Consider the following 13,130-nt stretch of genomic DNA (forward strand, 5'->3'; position numbering starts at 1 on the left):
CTACTGCAGCAACTCAACATTGGAACTTTGTTAGCATATGATGCAAACAGACAAAGAAGGACACAAACACACATTACGTTTTAGACCAAGCTTTATTATACATTTTAATTCTAGGTTCTTTTCAGAAGTTCTCTACAAGAGAGTGAAAGTTGTCCTCAGGCAGGAAGCCTGTATTGCATAAACAATTTTAATATCAGTAGATTCCAAAACATCCCAATCCGCCAATGGATATGCAGCAGTAAATGCATCAGAGTAATGCTTAGCTTGGATGACCAGAGATCTAGATTTAGAAAAGTTGTTGCAGCTCAAATGCACCTTGGCACAACCGATATATATTTTTAAGTTTAATTTAAATATCAATGAGGGCAGTGTGATAACGCTGCAGTTTACAATGTAAACAAAAATCTGATGATAATTTCAATGTGAACAATGCCAGCATTCAGAAATTCTCAGATTGTGCGACACAGATCAGACGGAATTGGCATAGAACAGTTACATACCAATGAGAATGGAAACAAACAAAAAAAAAAACAATATCAAGCATGCGTTACTTATTGCCTACATATAGTAGGAATTCACACAAAAAATGAACAACTTCCTTTAAATCTTCATATCAATAACATCAAAAAGCAATTACAATTAGTGGAAATTACAGCAGTTTCTCACAATTACCATAGAAAAATAAGTAAAATTGACCCAAACAAATCTGGAAGCTCTTGAGATTGTCCATATAACATTTGTTGGCATGTGCCTTCTTCTTTGCCAACGCAGCCATGCTGGGTATTCTTGACATTGCTTCATGCAAGATAAAGAGATGAGTCTTGACTAAATCCAGTCTACACTTTTTGCAAGATCACTGAGAAAAGGATAAGCGAAGATTGCACCAGTGAACACCTTTGTCGGGCATCAAACTTCAGTAGCAGCCATCTTTCCAGGATTCATCAGAGATTTTCGCCATGCCCAACGACCTGTTGATCAAATCCAAAGTCTTTATTGCCTTTGTTCACAGGTAGTGCTTGGCAGGTCATCTAACTACTTTTTATGACAAGTGTCAAAAGTACAACAATGTGATGACATCATAAGCAGGAAAAAAAAAAACTTTGCAATTCAGTGTTAGCACTAAGGAGAGTTGAGCGCTCGTTTAGAAGTATGGTAGCGACCTTCCCACGTTCACCGCCCAAAACAAACAGACTCTACAAAGTGAAACACCCCACAAGTCGTATAAGTAGGTGTTCAACCAAAATATTCTGAAACTCGCACAGACAGTCAAGTCATCATGGACCAAGGCTTCATCGAGAAACTTCAGCAAGTGTGTTTTGCTTCTCTTTGACTTTTTTAATGTTGTTTCCACCTCAGAAGACTGCCAGTAACGGCAAGGTGGTCAGTGTGATGATGACTATAGAACAAGAACTGACTTACTAAGGCATAGTATATGAGCAACAGTAATTGTCAAATCATTTTTTCATTTATTTTACCAAGCAGCTGTCCTATTGAATATACAACAGATTAATACATAAACAATACAACTGTAGGTCAATCAAGTTATGACGCACATATTCAATCTAGCAATGTCTATAAAATTCCACTAGGTGACAACATGCCTAAAACACGTTCATGTTTTCATCACGTCTGTCAGCCGTCTTCAAAGGGTGTGTAGTTTTACTTTGACATCATAGAGTGCCAAGCTTTTCTTTATATTCGTATGACTGTTAAGAATAGTAAAATGTCACTGAAAGCACTGTAGAAATATAATTAATTTATGATGGCGACAGCTCGAGTCTGGAGCAAATTGACCCTTCCCCCAAAAATGTATTCAGGGTAACTTTGTTTAGAAAGTAGAACAACTTGGATGTCAAGCAGCATCACCGACAAGATTGTGTTCAATTTAAGGGCTTCCACTGTCTTTTATAGCGCTTACCTTCTGGCCGGCTGTGATAGTTTACTTCTGGTGGGTATCGACTGTCCTCGGCCTACAGCGGTCCGCCCAGCGCTAGTGGAGGCTCTGCCTGGGATGTAGGGTCCGCCATTAGCAGAGCCAGAGGGCTGGACCCGGCGAGCCCCCGAAGCAGGAGGTGCTTGGATAACAGGCAGACCTCTGGAAGGCTGACGAGATGCCATTGAGCCCACGGGAGTGACAGCTTTCACTGGAGCCCGCAGAGAAAGAGGAGACTGGCCGTTGCTGCGCAGCCGACTACCTGCCATACCTTTAGTAAACAACAGACAGTGTTTGTCAGTCGTGGGTTTATTGCCATAAACCCTTTATGGAAGTGAATAAGGAGAGGAAAAAAAACCTGTCTGACGCACATAAGAGTTTTTTTTACACGGGGGCAAGCAGGTTCTATAAGCAGTATAGTGAGATTGTCAGATAAGGAATTTTATTAGAGGAATAACAAAGAGGCAACAAGAGGAACATCATCAATCCTAGTTGCACTTGGCAATGAAGTGTTTCTAGTATTTTGTTTTTCGAAACTTGTTGCAAGCACCGCCACGCCAATTATAGATGTACTCGTAATTTAGTCCAGTTTTGGAAAAGGCATAATGTTGATAGAGAGTAGATCTTGATGTGTCCTGTGTGTGTCGATCAGAGGTGGGCTCACCGTGCTGATGGGTCACATTTGATTTTTCGAATGGACAGATGGACCAGGTAAATTCATCGATCAGGTATTAAAAAAAAAAAAAAAAGTATGTGTGCAAATATGGATGCAAAATATTTTACAAAAATAATTTCATTTTTAATATTAATTCTAGTTCAATTGTAACTCAACTAACCAAATTATTTGAATTAACCTATTTTAGTAAGAAAAACAGTTAATATAACAAATACCAAAGGACACTTGATAAATACTCAGGAGGCTGAATTAAAGAGCAAAAAAGTACCGGTATGTGGCCCGTGGGCTAAACTCTGCCCACGCAGTGTATATTCTTTATGTCGAGGCTAAACAATCCTTTTGAAACTGAGAGCTACTTCTTGGGTACTGACTAATCCAAAATGGTCACCAGTTTGATAAACACTTCTGTAATAACTAACTTGCTCAAATTAACTTTAATTTTATGTTTTATTTTAAAAAAAATCTCAACCAATGTGAAGACATTGATCATGTTAATGATAATAACAATAATGATTTAACAAGGTTGTAAACAGATACATATCAATACTGTAGAAATATCAATACTGGATGAAAGACTATTTCATGTAGTCCTTGCTAACTGGTGCCCGTGGACACCATGTTGATGACACCTGCTTTATGGAAATGAGAGGGAAGTGTGTTATCTAAGATAACTCGAGTCCTACATATTGCTTTTGCTTTCACAATACTCAGATAACAGACTTAATGCTTATCTTTTTTTCCCCCCCTGATACCAATACACGACGGGAGTCCTAAATCCAATAATTGAAACAGAGTTGTAAGTGGCAGCAGGGCGGTGGAATGGAAGCGGCATTGCTGAGGGATAAGTTATAGAACAGGCAGATGTCATTTTATTAGAAGAGCGGTCCAGGGAAAAGAGGGAGGGATTACCTGAGGAAGGGGAGGGAGTCAAGTGGGACATGCGGTTGCCAGAGCTCTGGAGGTTAGCCTCCATGCTGCGGCTGTTTCTGACTGCCTCCAGGGAACGCAGGCTGGTGCGGGGGGCCAGATTAGGCATGCTGTGCCTCAACTCTTCTGGAACCACAGGTAGACAACACACAAGGTAACAAGAGTTGGACGGCATCACCTTGACTGTTGGTCATGTTTTGACCAATTATCCAAATATAAACTTACAGAAACTGTAAAACAAAATTTGCATACCCTCACTCTTGGCAAATTTGAGGAGCTCTGCACTGGGGCCCTGAAGAGAACGTCTGGGGGTTCTTGTGCGAGGGGCCCCGAGTCTGCTACTGTGCTCCTGACCATGGTTGGAGGTTGAGGGCGACAGACATCGAGGTGAGCCCAAGGGCGATGGGGTGAAGCGGTGGCGCTGCTGGGGCACAGGACTGAATTCATCCTCTTCATCTTCCAGACTGTAGTTGTCAAATTCCTGGTCGCTGTAGGTGCCGCCCCGGCGAAGGGATTGCAGGGACGTTGTAGAGCTGCGACGTGATGCAGACGTCGAACTCGAAGCGTAATCCTGCCTCAGACCTGTTATTAAAAATATACATGCTAAATTCAAGACTCAACACAGATTCAGGAGGATTTCCATGCCAGGGCTTGAGGTGTGAAGCCTAACACTTGACACTTCTCCTGTCGTGTTTTGTTGAAAGCAATGACTATGTTTACATGCAGTCAATATTCGGGTTAAGGTCGAAATTCTGATTTTGGAGTCATTCGGAATAACCTGTTTACGTGACTTGAGCGGAGAGAGTTATCCCCCCACATTTAAATAACCCGATTAAAACGATGACGCACGGACGGCATGACGCAATTTACATCATCCCCGCTTGTTACTTGCGTCGCCACGGCCGGTCCAACGCGGCCCGTGGCCCAGTGTTGGGGACCCTTCTTTGGGCTGCAGTAACCCAGGCATGATATTCTGAATTTTAAATACCTGAATAAGGGTATATTCTGGTTACTGTGCGCATTTACATGGCTTTTAAAAAACAGAATACTGCCAACATTCAGGTTGGCTGCATGTTAACGCAGTGTATGTCAATGCCTGTTGTTTCATTTGACATTAGATGAACACTTATGCCCGGTCTTTTGTTACAGTTGTGATGTGGCAATTTTGTTACATCTCTGTGCGAAAGTCCGGTCGGGACAAACTCAAGTCTCTACTCACTCTCTTCTTGTAGACGAGCCATGATCTGGACATCAGTAAGATCCTGCAGCTTATAACCCATGGAGATGGAGTCATCAGAAGTACTGAGCTCGCTGTCTATAGAAGACTGAGAGCTCAGGGCTGAGGGCACACCTGAGACACCTGTCAGGTGGGATGATATTTTAAAATAAACATGTTGGATTTAGTTATGGAAAGACATGCTCATCCTGCTAATATCTGTTGTTTTTCAACCCCAGAAAACCCCCTGTACACTATAGCATTACTTTTTTACTCGTTGAACAAATGCGAATGTGTGCAATTAAGGGTGCGTTGATAATCGGAACAATTTCCCAACAGGGAAAATTCAGATTTTAAATCCGAAAAAAATCAGAGTTTGACCAGCTTCCTGGAACAGAATATGGTTGACTTCAGAAATTTATGTCAATAGTTAATACGAAGAAAAAACAGATTTCAGTCTGTGAAGAGGTTTATTTTGTACCATTAAGGCCTTAATGGGGCTGATGGGGGACATTTTCACAAAGTAACTGGGCACTGATAACTGTTAGCCAATTGAACGGATCACAAATTGCCTTAATTGACTCATTCATTGCCATGGACGAATTTACAGTCCAGCCATTCAATCCCAGGAACTTTAAAACACAAATCATAGTGACAGAAATCTATAATATAGTTACTTTAATTTACAATTTGAAGTGAGATTCTAGAGCATTTTGGCAGCCACAATTATTGCTGCAAAGTGTGTGAGTGAAAATGGTATTTATTCTTGTTTTTTCTAGGTTGTGGCCATGTTGGCAGCGGTGACATTATTTTGTTAACTTTTCTATTTCCTGTTTTTGTTTCCCTTGGTGACAGACCTCTTTGAGGACTCTCACCAATTGTGTGGTTAAAATAGTTTGTTTTGAATGTCGTGGATTTTAATCTCATCAGTTAGTGTTGTCATGAAAGCAGTGAATGAAGATGTCGACTGCTAATATTGCGCCGTCAGCTATCGGTGTTTTAATTTGTTTTCGCAGGTTACCTCACATTAGACTGTTCATATGTGTTACAGTTGATGACATGCATCTGAGAGGCAATTACCCATTGTCATTATTAATAAGGGGGTTTAAAGTCTTAGTCACAGTGTTAATGTCAAAATGTTACTTCAGAAGATCCCTAGAGAGCTAATAAACATTTTAACCTGGTAACGATTTATGACCCTGAAACGGACTACAGTGGTACCTCTACTTACGAAATTAATTGGTTCTGGAAGAAATTTCTTAAGTAGAAAATTTTGTAAGTAGAGACGCCTTTTCCGTGTAAATGCCATAATCCGTTCCAAGCCCCCCTGATATTGAGACATAAATGCTTTATAAAAAATGCATGAAAACATGTAACAAATACATGTTACAATTAGATTATTGCACAATAAATGAGAATTGTGCATAATGTAAAAAAAGAAAGAATAGAGTAAAGATTAAAACTGATGGTCGTTTATCTTTTAATTGCTGTCCTCATCGCTTTTTGCCCTCTTTGGTTCATGTTCTCTCTCAGAAGTGGTTTTTGCCTGGCATTTGGTAAACAAATGATTTAATAACGTGGCGACTGTCGATACATTACGGTCATATTCTTTGGCGAGATCAAACAAATGCATCCCCCTTTTATACTTTTGCTTCTCTTGCTTTGTTTGTATGGACAAAAAAACTTTTCTCCTTTTTTTCTTTTCCTCGTTTCTAATTCACGTAAAACTATCGGAAGACCTCATGGCTCGAGGGGCGAATGACGAGGACGCTGCATCTATTTACCTATCTATCCACACACATAGAGACATACAGAAGAGGTCCGTCTTAGCCAATGGGATGCCAGGAAGATACTAGGCTAGCCAATGGCAGAGCAGCTATGAGTATGTTGCGTTCACGAAACTCCGGAGCTGCGAGTAGCAGCCCATACTGCGGGTATCACCCCATACTTTTACCGTTCGTATCCTGAAATTTCTTTCGTAACTAGAGGCAATATTTTCCTGTTGAGCCGTTTCGTAACTTGAAAATTTCATATGAAGAGACTTCGTAAGTAGAGGTACCACTGTACTTCAGTATACATAAATATAATTTGTTTAAGTCACTAACATATTGAAATTTGACCGACAGACTTGACAGACTTAACAGACTTTTGCGGTCATACGAGTTAGCTTGTCCCTTCGCTAATGTTATTAACGTTAAATATTTTCTGTAATTGTTCGTCCGTTATTTTTTTCTGGGTTTACTTTGACATAACAGCAACCACAGATTCACTGAAACTGAAAAGGATTAGCAATAAATTTCAAGTATATGTGATTTATAACCTAACCCAGTAACACATGCAAAAAGCCCTCTAGTGGACCAATTATTGACACATTAGTGCACACATGACAAGTGACCCACTTCCCAGCAAAAACTGACATCAGTGCCACTGGTAGTGTTGTACAGGGCATGAGGAGCACAGCGTGTTAATGTCATGCCATACCTGAGCTGCCACAGGTTAGTAGAGATTTGTTAGTTGATTTGTGGTACCCAGGAGAAATCAGGCCTGAGCCTGCCGAGCCTGCCTCTGCTGACGAGCTGCTGTACATGTTCCTCCAGCGGGATGCTGCGGGGCAACAGGAAATGATAGATAAGATGACATATTGTGGACGACAAAGAATAGTAAAGGTGGGTCAAGTGTAATTGATAACTCGATGTTACACGAGGGTTCAAAGTAACAAAAGGTGCGGAGTGAAAACGCTGTGGCGCTCCAACTCAGCTGCAGTGGGAAGGGTTACGTTTGTACAATTACCGGTCTGTAGTTTCTAACAACCTTATTATGTTTATTTTAGGAGTGGGCAAGGTGTCTATAAGGAGTAAAGTGAGTTTAAGACAACACAGAAAAAACTGCAGTCTCCATAAAAGATCATCTTTAAACTGCGCAGGAAATGCGTTAACAACATATGGTAAACCACCACACTTGAATTCATCGGAAGGAGTGTTTACAATTTCCGACCATTTTTTTTCTAAAGGGAAAGAATGAGACGTCTATTTAGCTGACCTACTTTTTCCACAAGTGGACGATTTGAGGAGATACAGCGACTATAACGGGGTTTGAGACCTATCTTACATTTGTCACGTCCCCACTTTTACTCTCACTGTGTGAAATACAGTACAATAAAATATAGTGATGCAGTAGGATGTACCACGTTCTGTGAGACTGAATTACCACTGAAGCCGAAATAGTAACTCTGGTTTGCCAAACATACCGTTTCACTCCTATTGCTACCATTTAAAAAGGAAAGTTGGCCCTAAGTGAGTGACTCAACCCAGTGCATAACCTTTGGAGTCATTTTGCCCTGCGATGAATAGCTTTTTTGTCTTGTGTTCTGCAGAGAGCTGAAAGTAGAAGCTGCACAAAGCTAAAATAATGAAAGGAGCACGTTGGATGAGATATTTAACTTCACCTCAAGAGTACACACCCTACATATGTCTACAATAGCAACCAAGTTCACACAACAATATCAGTATTTTGTCTCACCGCTGATGAAAAGCATGTGTTAAAATGTAATAAGTGAAACACATACTCTGGTCCAAACGGTTGATTAGGGTCCGACATGCCTTCTCTGTCTCTGGGCTGCGGTGGTCCAAAACCTGCCGACACCACTTCAACGGAGACTCGGGTCCTGCGTCCGATACTTGTTTTTTAGGAGACACGTATAACCTGCCCACAACAAAGAAAATCTGTTGCTACAAATCAAAGCAAAAAACAAAGTGAGAAAATAGAGATGGGACAGCAATACTTTACATTAAACCAAATGGATGGCGGTGACTCCTTAGGGACAAAACTGAATGCCAAGTCACACAATTAAGATTTTCATAGCTTGAGGAAAATGTCAGGGAGCAGAAATGTTTGGAAAAATTAACAAATTCATCCTACATCTGAATTACACTAGATAACAAGGATGTCTAATTGAGACCTGGGTATTGCTTCCAAAAAAAATCTCCATCAAAAGGAAGCCATGTGCAAGCCCCTGTGCGGTTATCATGCATCTCTCTCTTTTTGTTTAAAATCCCGTCGCAAGTGCGCGTTTTTTTCACAGTGACGGCAAAAAGCCAGCAGCTTTGAAGTACTGGTCACATGGTCTCATCCTTTGAGGCGTGTGCACAAAAGACGCAGACCAACTGGTTCAGAACCAGCATCAACCACAAACTGTCTTCCCATTAGACAAACACAAAGGCAAAAAATTCCCAGCGGAATGGGCAACAACACAAGGAGAAATATTCAGGTCGCACATCCCGCTGCTTCTCTCTGTGGTGGTCTGTTTGTGCCCATGGAACACTGTTGAATTCACTTGCATCATCACGCTTGCATTTTATTTAGTCTCACCATATTCAGTGCATGTAGTCACAAGCCCTATGGCTTCATAAATATTGCTGCTTGTCCATAAAAAGAAATGCAGCTCTGGTTTTAGTTGTGCAAAAATGCACCACGTCTCATCTGAGTGATAGTTCAAATATATATTAGTTTTGATAATTATCATCAAAATAATTTAACAACAGAATAATTAGAGTTGTTTTTTGTAATGTGTTATAATAGCCAGAGCTGGGCATGCATATTTAATCGACCACATGGTCCCGGTCCATCCCTCGTGGGTGACAGCCAATCGGCATCGAGAACGTAATCTTCATGTCACAAGCAGGCGACGCACGAGCAGACACGCTGCCAAATAAAGCCAAAATATATATATAAAAAAAAAAATCAAAAGACACACACACACACACACGCACAGCGTGGTCATGGGGGAAATAAAAACAATATGGGGCGAATTTCATTGCGTCTGTGGGACCGCAAGGTACACAACACTGTTTTATTTTTTTCCTTACTCGGTCGCACGTAAGGAGTGTGGCACAAGCGTGTGACGTGGTACTGGTTAAGTCCGTTCTCGACGTCGTTTGGCTGACTCGGACCGATTGGGACCACGTGGGTCGATTAAATATGCAGACGGAAAATAGGCGATGCCTAGCTCTGATAACAGCGACATGACGAGTTCTCCAAAATGACCTGGATAGAACGGTCACTTCAAACCTGGGTACAACGCACCGAGAATTTTGAAAATCCCTGGGTTCCAGGGATTTTTTTTTTTTTTGTGTTGGAAAAATTGTCTTTTTTGAGGAATGTTTGTGTGATATCGCCAACAGAAAATCTGGCCAAAAACACCTCCAAATTAGAGTAAGATGATATAACATCATTGTTTCTCAATAGTCTCCTTAGCCCTTTCGTTTCAGTTAAAAATATCCAGCAATTGCTCGAACAGGCCAAAATCGTGAGACGTCAATGGGTCAAAATTGCTGAGATTATTGGTGAGAAGAGCAGTATATGTAGGTCACGTATTTCATCAGTCAATTGTTTTTTTACGAATTTATTTATTGTTTTAGAGGCACTTTTTTTCCATGTTGTTGTTGGATTTTTTTTTTTAAAAGAAAATTCTACCACGATGACAACCTCAAATGTCACACAAAAGCTTGACTACAAAACACTACGGCAAATCTTGTGAGACTTAAAATCACTGAGAACCCAAGAATTAACACTGTATATAGTTTTCAGTTTCAAGTTTTGATTCAAATTATTTGGAAGTCTACTAGCGTCAATAGATTGCGTTCCACATTGGAGGTTCTACAGTTTTGCCTAATTAACACCACCAGGACAGTGTCAATAAAAAATAAGCATGATTCTATTTGTGAAGGCAAATATTTGCATATAGCATTGGATCTCGAATAATGCATGCCCCTAATGTAATGTAATCCAAGTCAAATCTGTGCGATCATATTGGTTTACTTGGGAAGTAAACAGTACATGAAGAACACTTCCTTATGAGTTGAGCGTAGCGATATTATCCATTATTTGAAAACAATATTACTCTGCACAGCCAACTGTGACTTCAACAAGAGCTGGGTAATGATTGGCCCCGCATTCCCCGGAGATTGGACAGCCTCATTTCGCGCCAGTGTTTCTGTCCCAGTTGCAGTTCGGTCACAGTCGGGGCCCTGTGTCACATGCTGCGCAATCCCACCCAAAGCAGTTTATCCATGCGGCAGCAGCCAGGCCAGGCCAGCTCAGATTATGTTCCTACCAGGATTACTGGGTATTTTGGCTATGATGCGCCTCTAAAGCACATATGGTATGGCTAATGATGAAATAAGACACGAATGGGGTGGCTGGCACTTAAGCAGCTAAATTGGCTGGTTTTTGCCCTTTTGTTGTTGTTGTTTTTTTCTATTTGCTGCTTTGGGAAATTATATGATGTACGTTCAAATTGGAAGCCAAGAATTAGCAAATGAAAAGATGACCTACAGTCAAAGCAAATTAAAGCACATAGCCAAGCATTAGCGATTCAAATCCAGTCCTGGCTACTACTTTGTAGTTAGGTGGCATCTTATTTTGTCTTAGTTACCAAATATGATCCTTTGTCCACAAAGGGCAACATGTACCGGTATTATACAAAAAGGGAAAAAAAATGTATGGTATCAATTTTCATTCCTTTAACTAAGGGCTTAAAAAAAAAAAAAAAAAAAAAAAAGACCTTCCAAACCTGTCAAACAGGTACTAAGTCAGGGCATATGTATGACTTGTTTTCCTTTTTTATAGTTAACTTTATTTAGTGAGCACTAACAGCCTGTGGTATTCGCATCTATTCAATTTACTATTTCTGAAATCCCTCCCTCCAGCTGGCTACATTTCCTTTGCTGATAAATGTCAAAGATGTGGTGTTCCTCATTTGTTTACGTCTCAGAATTATGTAATATTCTAAATAGCCAAATGAGACATAATAGTCACTTGCCCTATGGTAAGAAACTCAGTTGCAAGGGTCCAACTAAAAAGGCCCATGTGACTCATCTTACTGCAGAGAATCTTGCATTAAGACAAATGATCTGATGTGACACTAATGCAACATACCAGCATATGTGTATTTTGGACATGTTGAAACATTAATGGCTGTGCAGTTTAGTTGAAAAAACTTACCAACTGTCCTCATCTTCAACTTGTGCACACTCCTCTTCCAAATCGAGAATGTCCACTTCATCTAGAGCCGATTGCTCCATTCCTGAATCACTTTCTGCTAAAGTCTCAGACTCATAACTGTCTTGCGAGGGGCTGTCCGGCGTCTGGCTTTGGCCCTGTCTCGGCCCACCGCTACAGGTCAAAGTGAGGAAGCCGCCACATGGGCCGACATCCTCGGCTTCATCCTCTTCATCCTCCAGCCTGTTGGAACCAGGGAGTGGGGACATGTCGTCGCTACTGCTGAAGCTTTCCAGCGGGAGTGACAGCTCTAAGTCTCTGCTCCCCAGGTTCCCTGCTGCACAATTTAACCTCTCGTTGATATCGTCGGCCAATGTGCGCTTGCTCTCGCTGCTGGCTCCTCGGCTGATGATGCTTTTGCTTCCCCTGTTGCGCAGCGTCTCATTCTGGACCTCCAGTCTGTGAACAAGTTCCTGCAACTTTCTGACCTCCTCGAGCTCCACCCCCGGTAGGTCTTGAGTTTCCTCCACTCCCCCCTCGCACCCAAGCTTGGAGCCCTCCATGAGGCCAGGAGGACTTCCATTGTCAGGCTGGGGGACCGGGCTGGCGCTTTCTGGAACCACCATCCTCCTCTGTTGGGAGTTGAGCTCACATTAGTATGACTACAAATGAAGAGATTGCCTATTATTTACAAGGCGGGAGAAACGTTTACTCGCTTTGACTCCTCTCGTCTGTTTCACGGACAACATATTCATCAGACCATAAATGCGTGATGAACTATCTCTAAACGAGCCATGTGTGACAAGCCAATTTCAGTGATCAGACATTCATATTCAACAACACGTTTACTCCACTTTTTGCTTGTTCAAAAATTCGACACACAACGCGCAACATTTTCCTAAAGAATAATTTTGCTATATGATGCAGATTTATCGTTGCAACGGGATAAGAGAATAATAACTAGCTCGTGAACCTGCGAACACTCTGGTTGATGTTAGCGGAGCTAGCATATGCGATGAGCAAAACAACCGTACCGGTGAGTGTTCCGTGTTGTCGTCGCCAGCCGTGACGAGTGCCCGGCCGCCACTCCGAGCTCAAACAACTCCCAGCAACACAAGTGACCACATGAAGGAGCCAATGAATCCCAAACCGGTGAATGTCTTCGTTAATGACCGCGTAAAAGCCTCGCTTGTTCTCACTTGGTGTCCATGTTGTCGTAATGCCAGCGAGACTTCACTGCCTGTAGTCATGTCGCTCGTCGCTAACTAGCTTGTTGATGGACTTTAGTTAGCATACAGAGCGAAACCCGCAGAGCCCCTCCCCCGCGAGGTTTTCTTTCCGCTGTTGTCGGGCTCCCCCTATGGGAGGAACGCAATAAT

General features: G+C 41.6%; 1 protein-coding gene across 3 annotated transcripts; it reads right to left on the reverse strand.

The window, feature by feature from the left end:
- Positions 1-73: 73 nt before the first annotated feature.
- Positions 74-13,116, reverse strand: LOC147151548 (SLAIN motif-containing protein-like). 3 transcript variants are annotated; one of them, XM_086023920.1, is made up of 9 exons: positions 12,951-13,116; positions 11,755-12,383; positions 8,318-8,454; positions 7,234-7,356; positions 4,756-4,896; positions 3,789-4,118; positions 3,519-3,659; positions 1,919-2,204; positions 74-968 (listed from the first exon to the last, which is right to left on the reverse strand). In XM_086023920.1, the coding sequence occupies exons 1-9, from the start codon at positions 12,999-13,001 to the stop codon at positions 914-916; spliced, it is 1,893 nt and encodes a 630-aa protein (XP_085880046.1). In that variant the 5' UTR covers positions 13,002-13,116; the 3' UTR covers positions 74-913. The 3 variants fall into 3 exon arrangements, with proteins under 3 accessions (XP_085880046.1, XP_085880045.1, XP_085880047.1); XM_086023919.1 differs by having other exon boundaries at positions 3,519-3,662; positions 12,951-13,111; XM_086023921.1 differs by having other exon boundaries at positions 3,519-3,662; positions 12,786-13,087.
- Between the last annotated feature and the right edge of the window lie 14 nt (positions 13,117-13,130).

Source organism: Filicampus tigris, chromosome 2 (assembly GCF_054856515.1).
Source record: "Filicampus tigris isolate MCC_2025a chromosome 2, RoL_Ftig_1.0, whole genome shotgun sequence".
Classification (NCBI taxonomy): Eukaryota; Metazoa; Chordata; class Actinopteri; order Syngnathiformes; family Syngnathidae; genus Filicampus; species Filicampus tigris.

What these genes read in the sequence shown, in the direction of transcription:
- LOC147151548 (XM_086023919.1), bottom strand. Translation starts at nt 13,001, where the DNA reads ATGACTACAGGCAGTGAAGTCTCGCTGGCATTACGACAACATGGACAC. An exon ending in TACGACAACATGGACACCAA is followed by an intron (nt 12,384 to 12,950) that starts GTGAGAACAAGC and finishes AACTCCCAACAG; the next exon opens with AGGAGGATGGTGGTTCCAGA. An exon ending in CTATCACAGCCGGCCAGAAG is followed by an intron (nt 969 to 1,918) that starts GTAAGCGCTATA and finishes TTTGATCAACAG; the next exon opens with GTCGTTGGGCATGGCGAAAA.